This window comes from Thermobia domestica, chromosome 2 (assembly GCF_964235325.1).
Source record: "Thermobia domestica chromosome 2, izTheDome1.hap1.1, whole genome shotgun sequence".
NCBI classification, from domain to species: domain Eukaryota; kingdom Metazoa; phylum Arthropoda; class Insecta; order Zygentoma; family Lepismatidae; genus Thermobia; species Thermobia domestica.
The window spans coordinates 47619900-47644973 of NC_137455.1; the positions used below are offsets into that span (position 1 = coordinate 47619900).

Consider the following 25074-nt stretch of genomic DNA (forward strand, 5'->3'; position numbering starts at 1 on the left):
CTTCTTCACATATGATCATCACAAGTAGAAAATGAACAAATACTTACTACGTATCGCACTTGAATGCTAGTGCTGCTACTGTTAAAGTATTTGAGTTGACTTGATTTTGAGTTTAACGTCCCGTTCAGCAGCGAGGATATATGAGACGTGGACCTACTGATTAACGCGGAATCCGAACTACATGAGCTCCCGCCGGGAATCGAACCCGGGTCTCCCTGTTAAAGTATTTGAGGTGATGTTTGAAATACGGTTGTAACTGACGCACATATCACTGCTGTTACGTAAATAAATTATCGAGGCATGAATTAGGTCGAAAGGGCATTGGGCTCCACTAGAAGTTTACACAAGCATGATTACATTAGACGATGTGTTGAAGAAAAATGTCAAAGATTAGTTCCCGACATGAAATAATTCCTAATCTTTCAAACGGCAATTGTTCATACGAAGATCACAGTACCATCAAAGTCACTTTAGTTGGATTTCTAGCAGAAAAGACACTTCTCACTTTAAGATAATTAATATGCGGAAATCGTTAACTTGTACTAAACTCGTTGATTGTAATAGGTTACTTTGATCCCAAAAATATTGCAAATTTCACATTTCTAACATCCACTAATTATGCCCTTTGACCATTTAAGTATTCAAGTTATCAACCATCATTGAAGATATACGCTGTACATCCAAAACTAAAAGGAAAGTGTGCGTTTCACTAAGAGTTCACATACTACAACTTCTGTCGGTAAACTGCCATATTTCAACCCCCTAACGCCATAGATCAACATACCCTTACGGTCACTTCCCTTAAATTCCAAGGGAAGATGGAACATTTTTACAGAGCGGCCAGGTCAATAATAGAAAAAGTACTAAGGTTAAAAATATTACAGACCAAAGTTATCGAGGATGTAGTGGGCACTACACGGTAAGTGTCCAAAGGATCAGTATGTCCACCGAAGACAAAGAATAATACACAACGAAGTTCTATGCAACAACTCTCAATAACACGTTCTTCAGTACTATAACCGGAACTATCAGCCATCGTTCACACAATTTGAAAGATTGGATAACCTTTCATTAGCATTTATAAAGGTAAAACTTACATAAGCATTTATCTATGAGTAGAGGGACTTTGTGGCCACCCTATAGTGTCATAGCGTTTGACCTGAAGTGATTGACTAAGTTCTATTATGTTGTCACTTCGTTCCCGGAACAACTTCTTTAAATATAATTTCATTTTACAGAGTGGATTGCTCATTGGACATCTGCGTGGAGCATCAAAACATTGAGACAGACAGGCAGAAGGAGTGTGTATGAACTTGAAATAAAAGGTTATGGGTTGTTCATCGAGTTTCTGTGTTTGAATATGTTGAGTCCTGAAGTATGGAAATTTGAACCTCCATCTAGCAGTTTTAAGTTTAAAAATGGTAATTTGAGAACCACATCTTCCTGGGAAAAGTGTGTTAAGAATCATTATTTCAATCATTTGGTAAGCAATTTTTGACTACTAGTTTGATGTTTACATACTTTTGAGCACAGGTTAAATTTACTTCATGTTAGAAAAGCATTTGTAGGTTATGTTTAGTTTAGGCACTCCACACTTTGGAAAATTAACAGGTAAAATTCAATACTTTGCATTTAAAGAAACATGTTTCTAAGTAATAAATTTCTGCAGGCAACAGAAATAAATACTTACGGGGGGTCCAGAATTTGGTAATAGTATACATGAGAACCCCCTGTCTTCCGTGAGCGAGGATACTTCATATTATATATTTATACGTTACCAAATTAAATCACTGCGTTGTCTTCACTATATGTGCTTAACATTCTATTTTTACTTTCTAGAATAAATTTTGTTGATTTCGATTCGAAAAATGTTAAATATTTTTAAATTTATATCATGATGCAGACCAAAATCCTTGTTGCATATAAGGTAATGCGCTAAAGCATATAAAGTACAAGGGCAAATAGGTACGTTCTTTTTTATTTTCGTATCAGTGGATAAGTAAATGAAACTGGGTTTGTTACCCCCTTTCTAAGTTCGTAGATACTCAATGAATAATCCCTAAAAGTATGAGCGTCCAGCTTCTTCTGGAACTCAGACGGTCTTACGTATACTATATCCCAGAATTTTTTCCTAAAAATCACTCTTTTCAGATCTACAGCGTAATTTTGGTTATGTGATATTAAATTTGGTTAGGTTCTTCGTACCTGCTTGGTTTGTATAAATTGCTAATGGGTTTCTAAAACATGTGCAATATATTATTTTTCTCTTATTTTTGTTCCTGCATTGCATACACTGTATTTCTATTACATTGACTTCACATATTACCAGCACATTAATTATGCATCATTACCATCAACTCATTTCCGCATTACTGCTGTATCACTGGACCACACGAAAATCGAAAAACAAGAGAATATTATTTAGTTTCTCCCGTAAAATAGTAGATTGTGACCTGGCTCACTTTGTAGTGGTTATTATCGAAATATTGCGTGGACGTATAACGTAAAAACTTAGTTCATAAAACACGAATCCACTTGTGCTAGATGGTTACTAAAAAGCACGAATGTTATCTAACCCAGTCAGGGCAGGAGCGCACCAGGGTAGGGACGGAGTGTATCTGTTGGGTTAACGCATAAACGAGGGTAGTGGAGAAGCACTTTCTATGCCGTAAAATGCATGGCTTATTGGTTACACAGCTTTGTTATGATATTAAATGTCTTCCAAAAAATAGCAAAATGTACTAAATTAGGTTAGATGTTCCTCTTTCTTTCTGTAGTTTCAAATCGTTTCTACACTTACGACAAAGAGTTCGTATGTTTAGTAGGCCATGCCTTTCACACAATTTCAATAACTGACGATCCTTATTTTTGTACAACTCGAGAAAACTCAAACACGATTGGGACAAGTCTTGCCATGTACAGTATACCTCTAAGCTAAATAGTTGGGTCCCCTCCATGTATAGTGACGCTTAGATCATGAAAAACAACTAACAACAACAAGTATTTTTTTAACTTGAATTATTTCTCTTACCTGACTTTCACTCACTCTTCCTCACAAACCAAAACAAATTCTCCAAATCATCTGATAAATTTTCTAAAATTGGTCTTGCCATACAGCAGTTAACCCTTTTACATAGTAACCCTTCACTTGTAAACCTGAAATACAGCGGTTATTACTTTCTGTGGTTAATTCTAATTGCGGGGGGCCAAAAGTAAGTTTAAAAAATATAGGAGGAATGAGGTGTCTAAGGGACTAACTACTGTATCGCCGAAATAATTTTAGAAAATTTAGCAGATGAGTTGGAGAATTTATTTTGGTTTGTAAAAAAGAGTGGTTGAAAGGCAGGTGAGGGGAATAGTGGAAGTTAAGAAAGTACTTGTTGTAGATAGTTGTTTTTGATGTAAGCGGCACTATATGTGGAAGCGGAAGGGACTATTTCGTGAAGACGTCCACTTGTTATGGTTTATGGGAAAGACAATGGATATGATGCGTAAATGACAAGATTGTCACATATTGTGTTTCAGTTTTATTGAGTTATACAAAAATAAGGAGTTTCAGTTGTTGAAATTGTGTGAAAGGCTCTATTAAACAAGCTAACAGTTTGTCATAAGTTTGGAGACGAATTGAAACTACCATACAGAAAAGAAGAAGAGCATCTGGACAAACCTAATTTAGTATATTTTAATTAATACTTTTTTTTTTGATGGCATTTAGTATCTCCCTCAAAGCTGTGCAACACGTAAGCCAGGCATTTTATAACATATAAAGTTCTCCACTATCCTCGTTTATGCGTATAGCCACCGTTGCTGACGCGTCTGCTCCCTATGGACTCACCCTCTCGCTGGATTCCTGCTTGGTCACAACCTAGTATTTTGCGGGGGGAAACTAAATAACCCTTTTTTCCCTGTTTTCGTGTGGTCCGGTGATACAGCAGTAATGCCCTATTTTCTACCGGCGGTGTATTTCAGCACAGTGTGCAGGAGCTGTATTTTATGTTTACAAGTGGAGCGTTACTAGTATGAAACGATGGCAATTGCTATTGAAACTCATATCATTGCCAAAACTCGCTTGTTTTCACTATCCTTGCGTACGCGTATCCTCACCTTCGCCGACGCGCCTTTTTCTTTCGGATACCATTCAACTGGTTAGATAATGTTCGTGTTTTTGAGTGACCGCCTATCACAGGTTGTTTCTGCACCGTGGTTTTTCTGCCATACTACCAGACATTATTTTTATACGCAGATCATGAGAGAAATGTAATTTTTAAAAATTGCTTTTGGTGGCCCATTTGAATTTTATGTATGCTAAATGTGGTAATGTCATCTCGCCCAGCGCAAATCTTTTGGAGAACAATAGGAAGGAAGCTAGTGTAGAAATTATAATTTTTCAACGATTATTTCAAGTGTTGTGAGAAAAGTAAACCTGCACACGTTTGCATTGGTCAACACGAGAACACAGTTGCCACAGGTAAAGTGCAGTTTTACTAGTTTTTCACTTTTAGAAATTACATTTTTTTCTTAAATTCCAGCATGTAGTCAAGGAAGTTCGTGATATGACTGCAAACTGGTGTACCATAGAAGATTATTCATCCCCAAAACACGCACCATCTTGTTTTAGGTTGTCAATGCAAGTGAGATTTGTATCCTTCATAATCCAGGGCAGGGCGACGCTGATCCCCATATAGGAATATAACTGCAAGTAGCAAGTGAATCGGCGATAGGTATGCACAGAAAAGATAAATCGTGAAAAAAATAACAATCTATGTTAGCTTGTCAGCACCAGGAAAATAATAACACAGAATGTCTTAGACAATCACTTTTTTTCTCTTTCTTTCATTTGACGGCTTATAAAACTGCAGGCAAACATTGATGAGAGTGATGTCAACAGTAATAGGACTTGTGAGAATACTGGAATCTTCATCTTGTAAGAATGTAGGCCTATATATATGGGGGAAAAAAAAAACCTGGACCCATATGTTTTTTTTTGGGGGGGGGGGTATTTTTGGGTTTCATTGGGCTTTCTCGGGTTTAATTGCAACTTGCAACTATTTTCTCTAATTTATAGTATCTCGTGCTTCTACTCTGAAAATTTCAACTTAAAAGATTGAAAGTTGCGCTTTGTAGCGTGGAAGCCGCTATTTTGAGAAAAATGGCGCCATTTTGAAATTTTACTTTGGTATGCCGCCAAAATCGATACAGAAAATTTAGAGCGTCCCTCATTCTTCTACTCTGAAAATTTAAACTTAAAAGACCGAAAGTTGTACCCTGTAGTTTGTGTGGTACAGGCATGAACACGTAGATTGAGTCATCCTAGGAGTCTCAGTGACGTTCGCCAAATATGAATACCAAATATCTATATATTAAAATGCTAGGTTAATGTGTTTGTCTCGAGTCCTTTCGACAATGAGATGTCGAAACCACAAGTGCTAGAAACGTGCCGTTGTCGCTGATCGATTCCAAATGTTGTGTAGATTGTCCAGTTCTAATTGAATATTATTTTAAAAAACGTGGCTGTTATTTCTTTATTACATTTTTTTTAGAGATACACTAGAAGTGTTGAAAATTTTAAAAAGTAATGCATCATACCCTATGAGTTATACATTCCGACACAACATAGTTATATACAGGGGTTATATATCTCTCGGGCGTTAGTTCCATGGACAAATGATGATGAAACACGAAGGATAACCATTTCTCCAGACTAAGATGAATCTTTATTTTTTGGAATGTTTTGCCCAATGAACACTATATATCACTGACATTATAATTAATATTGTATGTAATGTATTTGCTTATTACATACTGCATGCAAGAAGAAAGAAAACACTGATCATATACAAATTAGAAACTCCAACCGGGAGCAAGCTCAATCTTGCAAACGGTGCGAGATATTGAAAAGATAATAATAATAATAATAATAATAATAATAATAAAACCTTTATGGTACCCCTTGCCCACTTTTATCAGAACGTCTTTCACTTGTGTGTGTGAAAGAACATACACAGATGTGAGAAAGACAGGTAGATTCATGCTCATATGTAAACGATGCGCTGTGTAGGGAGCGCAGGTTCAGCTAGTATTAATTTAAAACAAAGATATAATTCGTTTTATAAAATTCCGATACTTTGTGCATTCAATTACGGGAATTTCCCGAGCACTTGTTGTAAGACTGTTCTTTCCCGAAAGACTAATTAAAAACAACAAAGATATAATTAATATTTTATAGAATAGCCTAAATGTTTCAAAATGTTGAAGTATTAATTTCCGATGCTTATGAGTTCAATTACGGTAATTTCCCAAGCACTGCTTTCACAGCGGGTTTTTTCCCGAAAATGGAGCTTTCTTTACTATACATCGAAACTTCCAGTAGTACGGAAGTATGAATTCAGCTCTTGAATTAAAAAGCGTTACATAGTCTTCGGAACTCCGAGCATTAAGTTAATTATGTTTGGCAAGAATTTTTACGCTATTGCTGGTATTGATTCTACAGAATGCTTATTTGAAGAGTAGCAACAAATGAGCGAACTAAACTGTTGTTGTTGGAAAACCAAATTTTACTGAATAGTACTTGTGTTACCATCAAAGATAAGAAATAATACTGATAGTTTTACTAATGTATTTACACATTTACTGGTAGTACCGGCACCTATGGCCTTCAACCCGTCAAACGTATGAGAGATAACGTCCCTCGGCGTTGCCGAGTCAGCGAGCACACTATTCACGGAAACTAAAATATAAAATTGCATATTTTACTTCAAATAGGCTATAAGCATAATCCATACATTAATTTGTTGTAAAATTATCCCAAGCTAAGGTAAGATTTTGTTATTCATTCAGTGCATTCAGAGCTTTATGAAGGTCTTATGTTGAATGCTGTTGTATACCTTAACGTGAAAGCATCTGATTCGCCTAAGGAAAGTTCAAAATCTGTTAAAAATCACTTTCAATGTGATCACTTTAGTTGTAGATTTTCAGGTGGGTCCAACCCGAAAAAAACACCGGTTTTTTTTTCGGGCTGGGCCCACTTGAGCAAACCCTGGGAGAGAGGGGCGTTATCTAATACATTGCCAACACCATCTATTTTTTTGGTTGGTTGTTTCAGAGGTAAACATAATTTGTGAGCGTCGAGGTTATACGAGATATGAATCGACAACGTAACGTGAGATTCGAACTACATTTACTTAGCCAAAAATTGAGTCTCTCGCTCCGATGGCGGTAATGCTTAGAAAACTCGACAGGGACCTGATTCCTGCATTATCAAACCAGTGAAAGAACGTATTCTATCAAGAGCTCATATTCTTTCTATATGAAGCAATTTGTCTTAATATTAAAGAATTCCTAGCCCAAATTTCATTAAAAAGAAAAGGAGAGAGAGAATGTTTTTATGTTAATCTTTTTAAGGCTAGGGCTTCCACCACATATTGATGTTCTTAAAACAAGAGTTTGATTACGTTAACATACATGTAATTTGACAACTGGGAAAAAACATTATTTGACAAGTCATTTCATAGCGCGATTTATGAAAGCGCTATCTCAAGCTAGACAGTTTTATGGACGAAAGTACAAATATGTCAAATTTGATCTATTGAGACAAAATATAATAGTTTTTTTTTTTTTTTTTCATTCTTTCAGGTTTCTCTTGTGTTACCTGATACTATATTGTTACCCCCTGAAATATCTGAAGGACTGGTTGTTGACTGTGAATATTATCAAATTCATGATGTAGGTTTAAACTTGTTCGTAGACAAATCTTTCATTGAGGCATTTGTGAAAAAGGGTAAGTTGTTTGTTTGCATATATATGCGTACGTATACATATGTTTACGTATATATATAAGTTGCTTTATGAGTTACAGTAATTCTTATTATTTCAAGATAGAAACGTAACATGGCCAGATTCTATGACTTTTTTCTTATTACCATATATATAATTTAAAATACAATTGTCCATTGTGTTATCCAGTTTTTTAAATTTTAGATCTGTGTGGACAGCTGACCGTTTCAATATTGTTGTTAATAAACTTCGTGTTGCAAAAGTGTAATGCATTTAAGAATCGTAGAAATATCTGAAGAACTGAGTAAGATTTTCAACTAAGCAAAATTTCTAAATAATGTTATTTCGAAGATTATAGAAGTTCTTTTCCTCAGTTTCGATAATCAAAAATCCTAATGCTCGTGTGATAATATAGTCCTTTCACATTCCAGGCAACTTTACGGCATTAAGTGTTGATACGCATATTGATACTGATAACTGTGTAGCTCTGACACCGTCTGGACATCTTGTTCTGTTACTAAGGAAAGATACCTACGATGAACTAGGTATCGAAGGAAAGCCTTCTGTATTTAGTGGGAGAAAGCACACTCAATACTGTAAGTTGATATTTTTCGTATCTTATTCTCATATTTGAACATGATAAACTTTTCCCTTCATTTTTTCAGTAGAAGAGGTTTTACTAAAATCTTAGATTTTACTGTTCCTTTAATGAATTTTATTATTATTATTATTATTATTTAAATTAAGTATAATGGCCAGCAATAATGATCGCTTACTTCAAGACTTCATTTGTAGCCACTTCTGAATGATTTCAACTTTTCGGATTGTTTTCTCGAAAACTACAGAGAATTACGTTGGTTTTACACGAATAAAACTATCCAAATTCCAACAGTTCAAAAGTATCAACAACGCTAGGAGGTGGGTATACACTTCAGCAAGCGACTTGGTCTTTACCAAAGCGACTACGTTGTCCGTATTTAACCAGTGTTAATATGAAAGTAATTTGTCAATATTGTTTTAATTATTGTTTCATAATGAACATATTTCATTTAAATTTCACACATTATATTATAGTTACACCCTGTCCACATACCAGAATATTTTGACCGATCGAGACCAGACCCAAACACGTCCTTATAAAATGTACTTCGTTTAGAGCTGGCTTCATTTTTTGAACTCCTTCGTTTTAACTTTCGGAATGAACATTCAACTAATCAGACTCACGTAATATAGGGAGCTACATAGTTTGCGCGGAAGATAGATATTTAGTTGAACCCCTGTTCTTTTAACCTTGCCGTACATCGTGACAAACAAATGTCATGCGAGCTCTTTCATCGGCAGTAAAGTATCCATGTTACTTACACGTCTCTCGATAATTTATTTTTTAAAGGTTCTGTATAGTCTTCTATGGCAGATGTTTTGCACTCAAAGTAAAATATACTGTAATCTAGTGGGTCTTATATGGTTATGAATGACGTCAGATAGCTGTGAAGAAGACGGCCGTTGGTGAAGTAAAGTTTTGTTCTTCTAGGGTAGCGGTACCATAATCAAATAGCTGTAATGAGTGAAACAATTAATGAGATAAGGAAAACGTTGCTATAAGGAAAGGAACATGATTGCGTAAAAAGCATTGACCACCCCCATTTGAAATAGCGCAAAGCAATGTAACTGTAAATCAGGAAGTGCTAGTGCTAGTGATACTTGTAATATAAAAATCCATGGAGAAAGGGAATATACAATATTACTGGAGAACAGACATTCGTTGTCCGAATCTTAAAATCATTTCCAACTTCTGAAATGGGAATAACATATTTTAGAAGTATAATTTCTAGAGAAGACTTGGTGAAGTCATTTTTGTAAAATATTTTCTTTAATTTTTTAGGGCAAGTTATATAAAACAGAATTCATTCCCCCAAAATACTAGATCTCTTTGAACAATTTTCATCAATTGTAAATGAAAATTTGAATCTTTCAGTTTTATGACTCACGATTATACCCTGCAGGCTAGAATAGACAGTTGATTAGTGAGGATGAATGATTATGAAAGGAATTGATGGAATGAGAATGTGGAAGGAAAATTGTGAACTCTGAGAAAATTCACGAGCACAATGTAGTCCTTCACAAACTTACACGGTCTGTAATCGAACCAGGGGCACTTCGCACCAGGTGGTCTACTACTGAGCCACCATGTTCCCATTCTTCAGTTGTAGTTAATATTGTTATATCACAAGCCAGACATATAACAGTAGTTCTATCTATATATATACATACGTGCTAATTCTTTTATTTGTTTATTAAAAATTTGAATTTGCTAATAATAATAATAATATCACATTATGCAAGGTATTCCAGTGCATAATAATCTTTGTAGATTAAAATATTTATGAGGAGATCAATCAAATGATACACGATCTAGGTTTAACAGCCAAATTATACTTGCAGCAGGAAGTCAGATTTTAACATGGAGCTTAACTATAGTAATAAACCAAACATTTTTCTATAAAATGTAGAACTGTCAAATAATGACATTCATATTTAGATTGTTTTCTTCAAGTTTTGTTAAAAACAAGTAAGAATTTAAGATCAAAGAATTCGAACTAACCAATGTGCACTTATCCATTTATTATATCATTACCTGATAAACAGTTGAATATCTGTCTCTCTGTTATAACATTTATAGATTTTGCTTTATATACAAGACAGGTCTGGAAAGTAAGCTTACAATGGCTAGTACTCATTCAGAACATGTGTATTTGACAAAGTGTGTATTATAATGTATTTAATGGTACAGGGATTGTTTTTGGACGTAATTTCCGTTATTGTTCAAACACCTGTTAAGTCGGGTACTAGCCTCTGTATTTCACAGTTGTAGAATTCTAGCACCTGCTGCTAAAACCACATTTCAACTTTGTTCTTGATCTTTTCGTCGTCCCGAGAATTCACGACACCACTTCGTTACAGGTCGACTCATAATGTTCCCATAAAGGGAACAAGTGCTTTGTGAAAATTCTCGTTGAAACAACTAAAGTGTACATCAAAAAGTGCTATAATGTAGCTTTCCCAGAATCGATTTATTTTTAGCGCCATTGGACTCGCACTACACGACTACTTTGACCTTGAGCACTACTCTCACATCGACCAACTAAATTGTAGCGACGTTACCAGTGCACTGAAGTGGATGTTTGGTTGTGCTGAGACTGTTAAAATGTAACACTTCTCACCTGGAACAACAACTGAAAGTTTCAGGAAGACTGTTGGTAAAGCTATTGGTGAATCATCTATGATCCTATTTTCTTCATTCGTATTTTACAGCCATTTTATTTGCCGTAATTTCGTATTGTAGATATTGCTTCTTTAAGAAAGTTCACTTTACTAACTAGAGTTGTCATGGAAATGTAAATTTCAAGCTCCTCTGTAACTTTAAAGTTGCATTGTTTACAACATTCGATCAGCTCTAAATCCAGGTAATAAAGCATACAGATAAAACTGGAATTACAATTCCGTTAAGAGGTTCAAACTTCACTGTACACTATGCTTCCCGTCTTATATAATTACGGTATTGTAGAGGACACTAAAATTAAATAAAATATTTAAAAACTGACATCACTAAGTATAAATTATAATAGAGGAGCCATGGGTTACTGGGAAATATTCAGTAATATATTGTTTTGTGGAGTCGCTGTTGTTTGTCTTTATATCGTGTTATCAGTTAAAGGAGTTGTCGAGAGAGGAGGTATGGGTGGCTTTCTGCTTTATTTTACAGGTTTGCTAGGACATAAGAATCCATTTTGTATTTTGTCATGTTATAATATTGTTGTGATTTTAAGTGGAAAATTTAAAAAAATTACCGCTTACAGTAATGCATTCCAATATTAGAAAAATTACATAGAAAGTGTTAAAACTTTGTAGAAAAGAAATAAAGAATGGACTCACATTATGCTGAATAAAACAACAGAAAGATCTTGTTGTAAACAGAAGTGCCAGAATGTTATTAAAATTGTTATATTTTATTCAACTGTACTATTCGAAGTATATGCATAAACTTACATTGTAACGCAGTGCGTAGGCAAGAGGCTGACGCGCTAAAGCCGTCGTCCTTCTCTTATTATACGTAGTGATATAATACTATAATAACAGAGTATATTCCATTTGTGATCCCCGATAACACGACTTCTCTTATATTTATCACAGGTACTGTACAGTCATGTTAAGAAACTACTTCCCTGAAGCTCTCTTTAACCCTACATAAGATTTCATCAAATTGTCAATATATTGTTTTGTATTTTGGGAGGGAGGGCTCGTTCTCTCATCAAAATTTACCTTCTGCAATTAGAAAGCGTTAGAAAAGAAACAGTTTTTTTTTTTTTTTAATTTTTTTATTGAGCTCCTGCTTAGGATTGTTAGTGCACATGACTTCGTAGTGCGTGGTCTTTGGTTGTACTCCGAAATGAATCACTAACATTTTCCGGTGTTGATCCATCATTATGTGCTGCCTTAGCGCAGTGGTACTGTGCTCACTTCTGGTGCGAGGGGTCCCTGATTTGATCCCAGCTTGCGCTAAGTAGGCCTTGTGTTAGACAATCACCATTGTGTCGGTTTTGTCGGGTTCTATCTTTTTCTTTCACTTTCTTCATTTTACTCTTTCGTTCACTATTCGTCAGACTCTCGTAGCCTCCAAGGTATAAACGTGGGACGTAAAACAAACATTTCGATCTGTTAACTGATTTCAACAGTATTTCAAATTTGTTTGACTAAAGAAAACGAAAAGAATGTAATTTGTTTGTTATCAATGTAATTTGTTTGTTATCCGTTTCCCTTGCAATTCGGCTCACCTCATGATGATGCTTCTGATTCCGCCACTGTTGTAGATGTATTAAATTAATGCTTTTTAAATATTTAATATTCTTAACAAATAAAACACAGTTCTGACCAGAGCAGAATGAAATATATTAAAAACTATACTTACAATGTGTTACAGTTTCAAGGACCTAACGTCCTCTTCATCAGACACCAACACTCTTATTCTTAAGTACTTAATATTCTTAAGTACATGGTTTAGTATTTGATCCCATCTTATCTAGTTTTACGTATTCAGCGCACAACGACTTAAAGTATGTACACTATTGCTTCCATTAAATTTGATTCGGTTCAGCATATCCTTTTGATTTTCTTTAGAAAACTACTTAGAACTCCCAACTGAAAAACAAAACCTCTGGCAACCCTACTATGTGATTGATGTCACTTGTAATCAAGGAAATTAGTTCGCAACTTGGCTGCATGCATAGATGAACCAAATGAGTAATATGTATAAGATTTTTTTTTTCAACAAATTTGAAATAGTATTTCAGTTGTTTACATTTTAATGTAAACCTAGCTAACAGCAGAAGCTGCACGCTGAACTGTTAGGTTGGCTGATGTTTTTAATTTAGATGTCTCAGAAAATTTGGGTTATAAGTTTACATTAGTTCTGTATTCAGGGTGATCTTGATTAAATTCCAGGTACTGATTACTTAGAGTTAAAATTTCCCTAGTTTCTCCAATCTCGTCAGTCTAATGCTAGAATAGTGCTTTAAGACTAGAACCAACATCATGGACAATTTCCTTAATTTAAACGAAAGAAACTGTATCCTCTTCGCTTTATTAAGAATAAATAAATTAATTAATTAATCCATTAGTGACTTTCAAACATACATTGGTCGTAATGATTGATATAACTACGCTCGTAATTGTTGCGAGGTGCGATAATTGGTTCTCGCTTTTGTTAACATTTTCGACTATTAATGTCACTAGTTATTGTTGAACTAACTAAATCATGTATTGTTTAGTGTATTTGAATATGTTTCGTTATTTGTTGCTGTTATTTAAGATGAATAATTAAAACCAGTTACTCCTACTCGGAAATTTCCTACATTGTGAATTACGTACAGCACTGTTTGATAGTCTCAAGTAGTATTTGGAATTCGACTCTTAGATGGAAAAAGCACTCACTTCTGTTAATGATCATTGCTGATAGAAATCTCCCATCCCGTGGAGTTACATTAGCGTCCGCTTTTGTATTTGTCACTGCTTTCTGTGAAGCAGGAATTGATCTGTTCTAATTTCGTAATTGAGGTTGCATCATAAATTGTTTATATAACATTATCAAAATACAGTGTTGGAAGAGGCAGTTGAATCAGTTGTTATTAACGTACAGAACAGTAGATACGAAGAGAATATCAGTTCTGCAATTAAGAATGATTCGCCAGATGCCTTAGATACAGCAAAGAAATATCAGCGTACACTATGTATAGATTTATACGTATTTCATGAAATGCAAATTATTGACAGTGGAAGAATTAGTGCAATGTTGGTAATGGCAGGAAATGGAGAATCTGAGTAACGTTACTCATATGGATTACGATCGAATCAGGGACGCTTAGCTCCAGAGGTGAGCAGGGAGCTACGGTGTGCCCTGAGAAAGAGAGGAAAGTAATAGGGCATTGGTTTTTGGTTTCCCATCTATTAAGTTCGATTATCGGATGAATCGGAAAGTGGTTAAAAGTGACATGCCTACCCAAATCAACGTAAGGTAGCCTACATCTATACTGACATACTTGTGAACATCCGACTCAAATGAAATATTTTATTGGTACATCTATAACAGTCAGTTGGATTACACATAACAAACGCGCCACGTTTGATGATTTTACTTCCATTCAGTCGCCTGTGAAAGTGCACGTTCTTACTAGAGATTTGATAATAACTTGCTGCACTGTCATTGGTTTACGCCAAACATCAGTTCAGCTGCCACGTATTATAGCAGATACATCATATTCTATTGAATCAGTGGTGCAGCTTTCAAGCACATCAATATCGAGGCGTTTATTGTGGAGTCTGACGTTGACATGTAGAAGGTGACAATTAGGAAAGGATGCAATGGAAGGATGGTTAGAGTAGATTTAACAGATTTACTCTCGCAGAAATTATTCTGTTATAGATTTCTGCGTATTCAAATTACAAACATACCATAATCTCAATCTAAGCCGAGCTCCTTCGTGGCTACGCGGTTAGCATACGCGCTTTTGGCGTGGGAGACCCGGGTTCGATTCCCGGCGAGAGCTCATGTGGTTTGGATTCCACGTTAATCAGTAGGTCCCGTCTCATATAACCTCGCTGCTGAAAGGGACGTTAAACTCAAAATTAACTCAACTCAATCTAAGCCGTTGGAAAGATTTTCGCGGTGCACAGCAGAAATGTTGTTCTAAGCGCCCCATAATGATTGTGGCCTTGATTTGAAGGTATTGTTTATCTTTTAAAACATGAATAGTTCACTGCCAGAGTGTAAAGGAGAGGAAGAAGAAAATAATATCAAGAATTAATCAAAAGGCGTCCAATTGTGTATTACTGTGAAAGAAAAAGATAAAAAAAAAAAGGGTTTTGACGGAAGAATGAGCAGCTAGGTCAATTTCAGTATTGGATTTGAAGAGAAAAAAAAAAAAAAACAAGAAAAACAGTAGCACAGTCCCCCACGTAAAATAAAGAACTGTATATACTGCAGGCATTAAGCAGGAGACAATAATTTCAGTAAACCCTTACCCAATCAGCTTTCCAAATAAACAATAGGCAAAAAAACACATCGATAGACGTATTTTGGGCAACATGCCTATGCCCATCCTCAGGAGAAGAAAGAACAAATGGCAAAAATGTGAACGATAAGACTCTGAAATATATATATATATATATATATATATATATATATATATATATATATATATAGGAAAACAGTAGAATTATTACACAAATTTGAAAATGTTACAGCTCCCTACTGTGTCTTATCTCACATACCAGCTGGAAAGGGACTAATCCAATAAAGAGTTACCACGGTTGTAATATTTTCTAGTTGAAGATATTGCCTGATTTATAGTCTGCCTGATATAAAGGTTATTAATTTATTTCGATCAATTCTTTCCATTTACGGAAATTGTATGAATTCTCGGAATGACCTACGAAACATTGATTTTCGTTTTAAAAATTATGTTTATTATAATAAATAATTTTCCTGGACACCAATACACTTGGTTTAGCGATATTCCTCTATTGATGCTTTAGCCCTTTCTGATTCAATATCCATTCCAATGGACATGTATTTTATGGTGCTTTTTCTTATTTTTATAATGAAGTGCTTTGGTTGAGAATATTTGGTATCTTAGATAGATACTAGGTTTTACTACTAATATGCTTTTAATGATTAAAATAAAATAAGACCTGTAAGGATTAAGCTCTTCGTCTGAAGGAAATCGAAGCTTACTAAGGCATTTTTTTGAGTTTGAAAAGAAATGGAAGTCTGATGGAGCGAAATGTGATCAATAAGATGGATTTGGCAGCAACTCATATCCAAACTTACTGATTTTCAACCTTTTCCACTGGCGTACAACCAACAGAGACTCGCGTACCATAGGTCGAGACATTGGTAAAGAAGCAGACATTGTTGTGTGTAAGCTGAGCTTCTTTGATAAACCCAACATTTTCCTGTATTTGGTTCAGAAGCTTTGCATTTATTCGGCGATGGTTGTTTTACCATGTGGGTGGAGGGGAATTAATGAGAATATCTTTTGCAGTTTTTTAAAGCCATTATCCTTCAAGCAAACTTCACACACACCCTCCTTTGAAGGCGGAAAATCAGGATGTTACCGTTGTGTTCATTGTCATTTCGTTTCTGGAATATATTAGTGTACATGTTTCATCGGTAGATATGAATCGACGCATAAAATCAGTTGAGTTTAAGTTTTTCTTAAAGATTTGCATTCTGTTTACTTATTGTGAAATTTCAGCAATTGTGGCATCCATTTTGCAGACAGTTTCTTCGTGCACAATTTTTTGATCAAGTAGAAATACTTGTTCCCTTGAAATACGTAGAGTTTCTGTAATATCACATACTTTCAATTGGCGAGTGAAGAGTAAAATATTGTGCACTTTTTCAACAATGTGTGGTGTACCGATAGATTTAGTCGTCCATTTCGCAAGTCTTTTTCCAGTCCTTGACGACCACGTTTAAATTTAGATATCCATATGACAACAGTAGAAAATAAAGGAATTGAATCCCACAGAGTATTTTTTCATATTATGCACTTCTGTTGCCTTGACACTCTTCTTCACCAAATATTTAATGACTGCTCGGTATTCGAATATACAAAATAAACACGCCCATACTACAATTGCATGACAGTAATTATCCATAACTTCATCTACTGTTTACTGATCCAGGCAATGCAAACAGAAGATGCCCATAATAACATACTTGGTTTGGAATCGTGCTGTCATCTGTGTCGTTCCGAGAACTTTTCAAATGACCCTCTTAATATGACAATTATCCATCATGTTACTGAGAAGGATTGTGCATTTCCCACTGACAAGCTGGATGCATGTAAGAAGATAAAAGCAAACTTGAATATGATATCGTTTAAATAAATCAAATGTTAATATTCGGAAGCGAGTTGAAGTACATAAAAAAGATAAGATATTACTTCAGTAACCGAAGTTTATGTGGTTAAAAATGGATAACAAATAACAAATTATTATGAATTGCATGTAGTCTGTAATAATAGTGAGTCTGTTTTTAAGAAATTTGATTGTGAAGAAAATAATATTATTATTACGAGAGTACATGATAATTATTTCTGATTTTTTTACAGTTTTCATCCCATTAGTATAGTAAAACGCAAATATGCCTAGGAGAAAACAACCATCTTCCCTTCAGGCGCTTGCTTTGGAGGGTGTGGGACAGTTTGTCAAAAGTGTAGGCCGAAATATGGTGGAAACAATTTCCCACACAACAAGATTTACTGAAACTAGTGATGAGATACCTGGTCTGAAAAGTACTGTCAGCACTCTGAATGAAACGTTATTTGCCAGTGTTCCTTGGTATATGTATGACAAAATGGCCCAAGTAGTGTTGTTAGCCGTTTCGTCTTTGATTGATGAGACAAAAAGTAAATTTGATCATTTTGTTCCAATGTCAATATTTATGCGAAAAATGAACATAGTTGTGACTTTTACTGAAATCATTATTCATACTCATCTGAAACAATTGTGTTTTTCGCAGTGGCCAAAAATAATGAGACACGAACTCTATAAAAATTTGCACAAGATGACAGGCTTAGAATATTTAGACCTAGGTTCAGGATCTGGTGGTTGGAAGACAGCAGATATTGAGAATTCTATAGTGTTTGGTTTAAAGCATATGCCTAACTTGAAATACTTGAGTCTTAGTTTTGATTGCACAGATCATATATTGTCAGTTGTTGGTCAGTATTGTGTGCAGCTTCGCAGTTTGGATGTAACATCATCAAGATCAGTCACCGACCATAGTATTACGTCCATTCTTTGCTGTAAAGAGCTCCGAGAGCTAAAACTTTTCCGAACTTCCATATCTGTAGAGGGGTATGCTTTATTGTTGATGGGTTTACCTCATTTAGAAGACGTGGGAAGATGTGATGAATTCGGCTACGTTCTTGATTATATACAAGCCAACATAAAGAATTTCGGACAGTTCAATATAAGATCTTTTCAGAGTAGGGACGTCGGAGCATCACATTTATATCTTCTAAATGAAATGTGTCCCAAAATCAAACATGTTTCTATCTATCATGATGAACGAATTAGTGATATCACGATTCTATCAGCTTTCAATGAACTCCAGGAATTAAAGTTAATGTCTTGTGACTTTTTCACAGATTGTGTAAAATCTCTGTTAGAGATCAAAGGTTGCCAACTCACATGGCTCCATTTAGAACATGTTGATGAAATTGATCTCAATGCATTAATGTATATAAGTCAGTTTTGCCCTAATCTAAAAATTCTTGTTTTCTATAATTGCGAATTTCTTCCACATACGTCCCTATCTTTACGGAAATTATCAATTCCCCCATTTCAACAATTAGAGAAACTAACATGTGTTGTTGACTGCGATGTAAGTCATCTGGAATTTCTTCTTTCTCATTGTTTTAACATAAAGTACATTCACATTGGCTCATGTACCTTAATTGACGATGCGACAGTATCAAAGATCATGTCAAAAAATCCTTTGAAATATTTAGAGGAGCTCAAAATAACATATAGTGAATATTTAAGTATGGCTACTGTTCGCTTGTTAATGTCACACTGTGATAATCTTAAGCTTTTGACTGAATTAGAAAGTTGGGAAGGAATATCACGAGATGAACTAGCATTGTTTCGACAGGAAGTTGATAACAACAATTTAGACTTGGATATAAGCCCAATGATGTCGTGGGGTTAATGTAGAAAGAAACAAATGGCATATAGCAATATAAAAGAGAAAAACCCAAATAGTTGTATCATAAGTCAACTAAATGTCCTTATCTTGAAGATTTTATATTTACTTATACATGGTGCTTATTTCCACAAATAAAGGAACAGGTTAAATTTACTTTGCTAAATATTTTCCTTCTCATATTTTTTTTTAGATATTAACAGCAAAGAAAAAAGAGTGAGGAATGTTGACAATATTTTTGCTGTGATATAAAATTGTAGTGAAAATGTAGCGCAGTGTATTATAAAATATTCTTTATATAAGATAGATAGCGGAAATCATATTTATACATAATGACACCAAGTTTTATCAATTTATGTATTAAAATATATTATTTATGAACTTGAAAAGCCCAGACGAAAAACTACATTTCACGAAAAGAAAAGCTTTCACTGTTTGGCAACCAAACTTCATAAAATTCTATCAAGTGCACGAGATGAAAAATTTAAAAATGCATTTTTGCTTGTAATACGAGATGTGACAAAAAGAACGAGACTGTTCCAATAAGTCAGTACTTACAGAATTAGTTCTCTGTGATGTTATCACCGTAGTCCTCTTCAGGATTCACATACTTCTTCATTCGGTGCTGCCATTGCTGGTAACATTCCTGGAAGGTTTCTGGAACGCCCTTGAGGAGATTTTCCGTTTTCGCTTGAACATCTTAACTGAGGTAAAATAGGTTCCTTTTGTGCAAGATTTAAGAAATAATAATAATAAAAAAAGAAAGTTTCAGGCAGCCAAATTGGTGAATAAGGTGGCTACTCCATTGCAGTAATGTTTTTGCTAGTCAGAACCTGCCTGACAGATAGGGTGTTGTGAGCGGGTGCATTATCTTGTGCAACAGCCATCCATTACTCCATAACTGGCCTTTTTTCCTATTTTTTTTTTTTTTTTTTTTCACGAAGTCTTTTTAATAAAAATACTTCAATGCAGTAGTGCTGAGTAACAGCCTGACTACTGTAAACCCACACAATCATTAGAATTCCCTTAATGTCGAAGAAAACAATCAACATTGCCTTGAATTTTGATTTTGACATGCACGTTTTTTGGGTCTTGGGGATCCTCAACATTTCCACTGCATCGACTGGCCCTTACTTTCAGGATCATAGATAAAAATCCATGTTTCATCACAAGTTACAACAGACTAACAAATTTAGCTGGTTTCTAATGGGTTCTAACATGTACAAGTTTTCACGTAAACCCAACTAAAACTACTCGCTGAGCAAAATAGTATGTTTATTGTAAAAATTAATAACTTAATAACTTGTAACAGATAGTGTCTGATGAAGCCAAGTAGATATTGGCGAAGCTGTTACATGTTATTAATTTTTACAATAAACGTATTGTTTTGCTCAGTGAGTAGTTTAAAGCCAAGGATGTTATAAAAATAGAGGATCTGCCCATACAACAAAATCGTGACGCCATACGTCACATACGCCATATTCCGCCAGCCAGTAAGATCGCAACGTTGCGAGCTTACAATCATGGCGGAAAGGAGAGTAGCCAATCAGACGTGGCACATCAGACGATGCTTTTTTTTTTTTTTTTTTTTTGGCTTCATTGAGTTTATAGGAAGAAGATACGTATGGGCAGATCCTCTATTTTATAACATCCTTGTTTAAATCGCATTTGAGTCCACTAAAGCAAAGCTTTACAATGGAAAATATTAAAGTTTTCATGGCATTGTTTTTGGTCATCGGACAGAACTTTTGGAACAACTTTCGCACAAATCTTCTTCATGTGTTATTCCTCAGTTAAAATGCGTCGAACAGTTTCCCTATTCAAGTTAACCAACTCCGCCACTGCGTGAACACTTAATCTTCGGTCACCCCAGATCACCTCACGAACTTTGGCAATGTTTTGATCTGTGATTGCTGACCTTAGGCGCTCAGAACGTTCATCATCTTCCACACTTTCCCTTTCCTCCGAAAACCGTTCATGACATTCAAACACATGTGTCCAAGACAAAGTTTCATCTCCATAAGCCTCGGATAACATTTGAAATGTTTCTGTGGCTGATTTCTGAAGTTTCACAAGGAACTTGATGTTGATTCGCTGTTCAGTTTTTACATTAGACATTTTTCCGACAGAATGCAGTTGCACGTTTTCGCTCATTGATGCAATATTCTCAACTGTCACGACCAATTGAGTTGAAACTGGCAGCATGGACAGATTACGTCTCCAAAACAGTTGTTGCCAAAACCAAACTTTTTTCAAGTTATGCACTTAGTCTCGTTCTTTTGTGTGTCACCTTGTACTTCAATCTAATAGCTTCTATAAGATCTAACGAATCCTGCTTCAATTAACTATTTTTTTCATGGAGTCTTCAACTGTTAAAACTGATAAACAAAAAGACATTAAGATGTTTCTATCTTTACTTTTGTTAGTGTACGTATCTTGTTTATCTTTGCTATTGTTTATGTATATATGTAATATGATTCTATTAGTCACAACTGTAATTTATGTATAATACAGATCCTGGAAATAAAACGAAAAATGAGTAAAAAGTTCTGACTTTTATTCTAAAATAATCACAAAACAAGAACTTGACTGAAAGCACCCTTTTTAAAAAAATCTATTCTTGTAGCACAGCGAGTGTCCACGCTACATTATTATAGAAAAGTTAGTAGTTAAACTAATTTCCTCAATTTATATTTTCAAAGATCAAATAGAATCAAGTGGATTCATAAGAAATATCACAGAGAGACAAAAAGAGAAATGAAGCAACAGATGCAAAGGAGAAAGCCTTGAAATTTAATATGTGAAACAACTGAACACTAATAAATCCAGAACGTGGCCCGGGATAAAGCATAAGCGGATCCAGAACAACTTTGTTCAGCGCGGGGGAAAGAAGGGTTTCTGAAACATTCCTTTTTTTTTTTTGTCTAGTAAAATGAAGAAATAGGATTAAGCCTAAAAACATTGGGCGCGATTTAATGTTTTACACATTGAATCTTTAGCCCTTAACCTTAGGAAGGGTGTCCAATTCCTTTTGCCTTTGTGCCGGTTTTTTTTTTTCATTCATTTTATCCCATCAAGAAATATTTTTTCAGTGAATTTTATAAAAGCATTGTTTTAAAAGTTTTTTTTTTTTAACTTAACAAATTTGTTTCAAAATTTCGACACGAAATATAAAACTAGAGCTGTGATGATACACAATATTGTGTTAAAAAAAAACTTTATTCGCAAAAAAGTTGTAGCAGTTGTTATATGACCTATTTTGCCATGCAGTATCTTAATGTTATTATTATTATTATTATTATTATTATTATTATTATTATTATTATTATTATTATTATTATTATTATTATTGTACGGAAAGATTACAATACACTGAATCGTATGCATTACGTTTCCCCTGGCAAAACTAGTATATTTCGCATCCTAAGGATAAGGAAACATGGTTAAACATGTGTTAATAGGTACTTGGGACGTTTCTGGGGCCCAGCTGCAGCGGAAAATGATCAGGAGGGTGAAACGAACAAAATAAAACAATTTTTCACCCACTGAAAGCGACAATTTATATGACAAATATATTAAGTTATATTTTTACAATAAGAACGACTTATGCAATTGCTTCAAAATAAAAGAAAATCGATTAATCAGCACAAATGAGCTACGTAGAGAGCAGAAAATTTATAAGGGACAGTTATATTTGGTCTAGGAATTAATTCGTGCGGGTGGACAAGAGATGGAGCAACGAACGGAGCGTCCCACAGTTCCGTGTATCCACACATGTGTTGCAAAACCCTGTCATCGCGTATCGTTCGTAGTATAGGGCAGTGGATTAAAGCGTCAACAACACCAGTTTGTAGTTAAGTGAACATGGCGCAATTTGTGCCTGATAAAGTGTTTTTGCGGGGTGTCCTGCTGCATTACTTTAACATGCAGAAAAGTGCGACTGAAAGTCATCGTATTTTGGTGGAAGTGTATGGTGACCATGCTCTAGCTGAGCGAACGTGTCACAAGTGGTTTGCACGGTTTAGAAGTGGTGATTTCGGCTTGGCAGACCAAGAGCGAGCTGGACAGCCAAAAAAATTTCAAGACGAAGAATTGACAGCATTGCTCGAGCAGGATTCGTGTCAAACGCAGGAACAACTTGCAGCAGCATTAGGCGTTGATCAGACAACAGTCTCCAAACGCTGGAAAGCCATGGGAATGATTCAAAAGATGTCACATTGGGTTCCACATGAATTGAAAGACAGAGACGTTGAAAGACGAAAAACCATTTGCGAATTGCTGCTTCAACGACAGAGCAGAAAGGGGTTTCTGCATCGAATTATTACGGGTGATGAGAAGTGGATCCATTACGAGAACCCTAAACGAAAAAAGGCCTGGGTGAAACCAGGTGAACCAGGTCCATCACAACCAAAACGAGATATTCACTGTGCAAAGGTTATGCTGTGCATATGGTGGGATATGAAAGGTGTGGTGTACTATGAGCTGCTGCAACAGGGTGAAACTATGAATGGAGAACGTTATCGACGACAATTAATGCGTTTGAAGCAGGCTCTGGCCAGAACACGACCAGAATGGGAGAACAGACATGATAAACTTATTGTTCAACATGATAACGCTCGCCCACATGTCGCAAAACCGGTCAAAACCTATTTAGAAAATGTCGGATGGGAAGTTTTACCCCACCCGCCGTATTCACCAGACGTTGCTCCTTTGGACTACTACTTGTTCGATTGCATGAACAACGATTTGATTGGACAGCGGTTTACTTCTTCAGAAGATATCGAAACATGGGTCTCTGACTGGATCGCTTCCAAGGATGAGGACTTCTTTCGCCACGGAATCCGTACATTGCCTGACAGATGGGCGAAAGTGGTGGCTAGCGATGGACAATATTTTTCTTAAGGTATTTATGTATTTTGTGTTTGTACTACAGCTTCAATGTGTGCGTACCAACCGCACGAATTAATTCCTAGACCAAATAGTATCTGTTTAAAATAGAAGTTCTGAAAATCGATGATTATTTTTCTTAGATAAATTCCTCCTTCAAGAACCACAAATAATTAATCACTGGCAAATTTCTAAATTGAAATAATAAACACTTCTGACCAGAGTATATACACTTGTTTATTAAAAACTAAATTCCAGTGTAACAGTTTCGACAATGTAACGTTGTCTTCATCAGACACTAACTCTGATTCTAAATTGAGCATTGACTCTACATATAAATGAATAAAATAAGGAAGAATATATGAAAAAGAGAAGGTTGATAATCCTTTAAGTCGAAAGATTAAACTTGATACGAAATCATATGAGTGAAGATGCAATGAGTGTGTTTAAGAATAATTTATTGTCATTAAACAGCAAGATGTTGTAGACAGCGTCACGATTTAAGTTTACACATATCTTTATAATATTTACAATTATACATAATGTTTCCTATTCCCTACACCTAGAAGGAAAGAAAAGGGAGGCTCTTCTCTCTTTCTAAGGGGGAAAGTGAGACTACTAGCTACTTTTTACAAAAGAAAAAAAAATCAGTATTTAGTTTCATATTCTAACTCACCGATTTCTTCCTGAAATTCCATAATACTATACTGTATACCAGGTATGTAAGCTTAAACCGCTGTTTGCTCATAGATGGCGTTTGTGCGCATATGAAGCTACCATGGGCACGCCATACCTGTTGTTTGTATGAGTTGGACATCTGGCAATATGAATCATTGCACATCAACAGCAAGTACAGACAACAACACACAGTGTTCCGTTGCTAAGCGTGTCTAGTTTTGTGCCAGACAAAGGCATATGCGGAAAGCTCTGCTTTCCTGCTTTGATTTTAAGAAATCGGCTCCCGAATCGCATCGAATGCTTGTGGAGGCCTATGGTGACAGTGCTGTATCGGAAACAACGTGCCGAGATTGGTTTCGTCGGGTCAAAGACGACAATTTTGACCAGAGCGACAAGAGGCGTGAAAATCGGGCCTGGAAGTTTGAGGACCATCAATTGCAGGCTCTTTTGAACGAGCATGTAGAGGT

At 35.4% G+C, this 25074-nt stretch overlaps 1 protein-coding gene across 3 annotated transcripts in view; it reads left to right on the forward strand.

Annotated features, from left to right (window-relative positions):
* Window positions 1–926: 926 nt before the first annotated feature.
* LOC145671719 (ribonuclease P protein subunit p40-like) overlaps window positions 927–25074 on the forward strand; it is a 48990-nt gene continuing 24842 nt past the window's right edge. The window contains exons 1-4 of one of the 3 annotated variants that reach the window (XM_081740928.1): window positions 929–1086; window positions 1239–1483; window positions 7633–7777; window positions 8205–8369. In XM_081740928.1, coding sequence (XP_081597054.1) covers window positions 1361–1483; window positions 7633–7777; window positions 8205–8369 — 433 coding nt within the window. In that variant the 5' untranslated portion in view covers window positions 929–1086; window positions 1239–1360. Of the gene's footprint in view, window positions 1484–7632; window positions 7778–8204; window positions 8370–17444; window positions 20298–25074 lie in introns of those variants that run through there. The other 2 variants (XM_081740926.1, XM_081740922.1) reach the window with 2 other exon arrangements.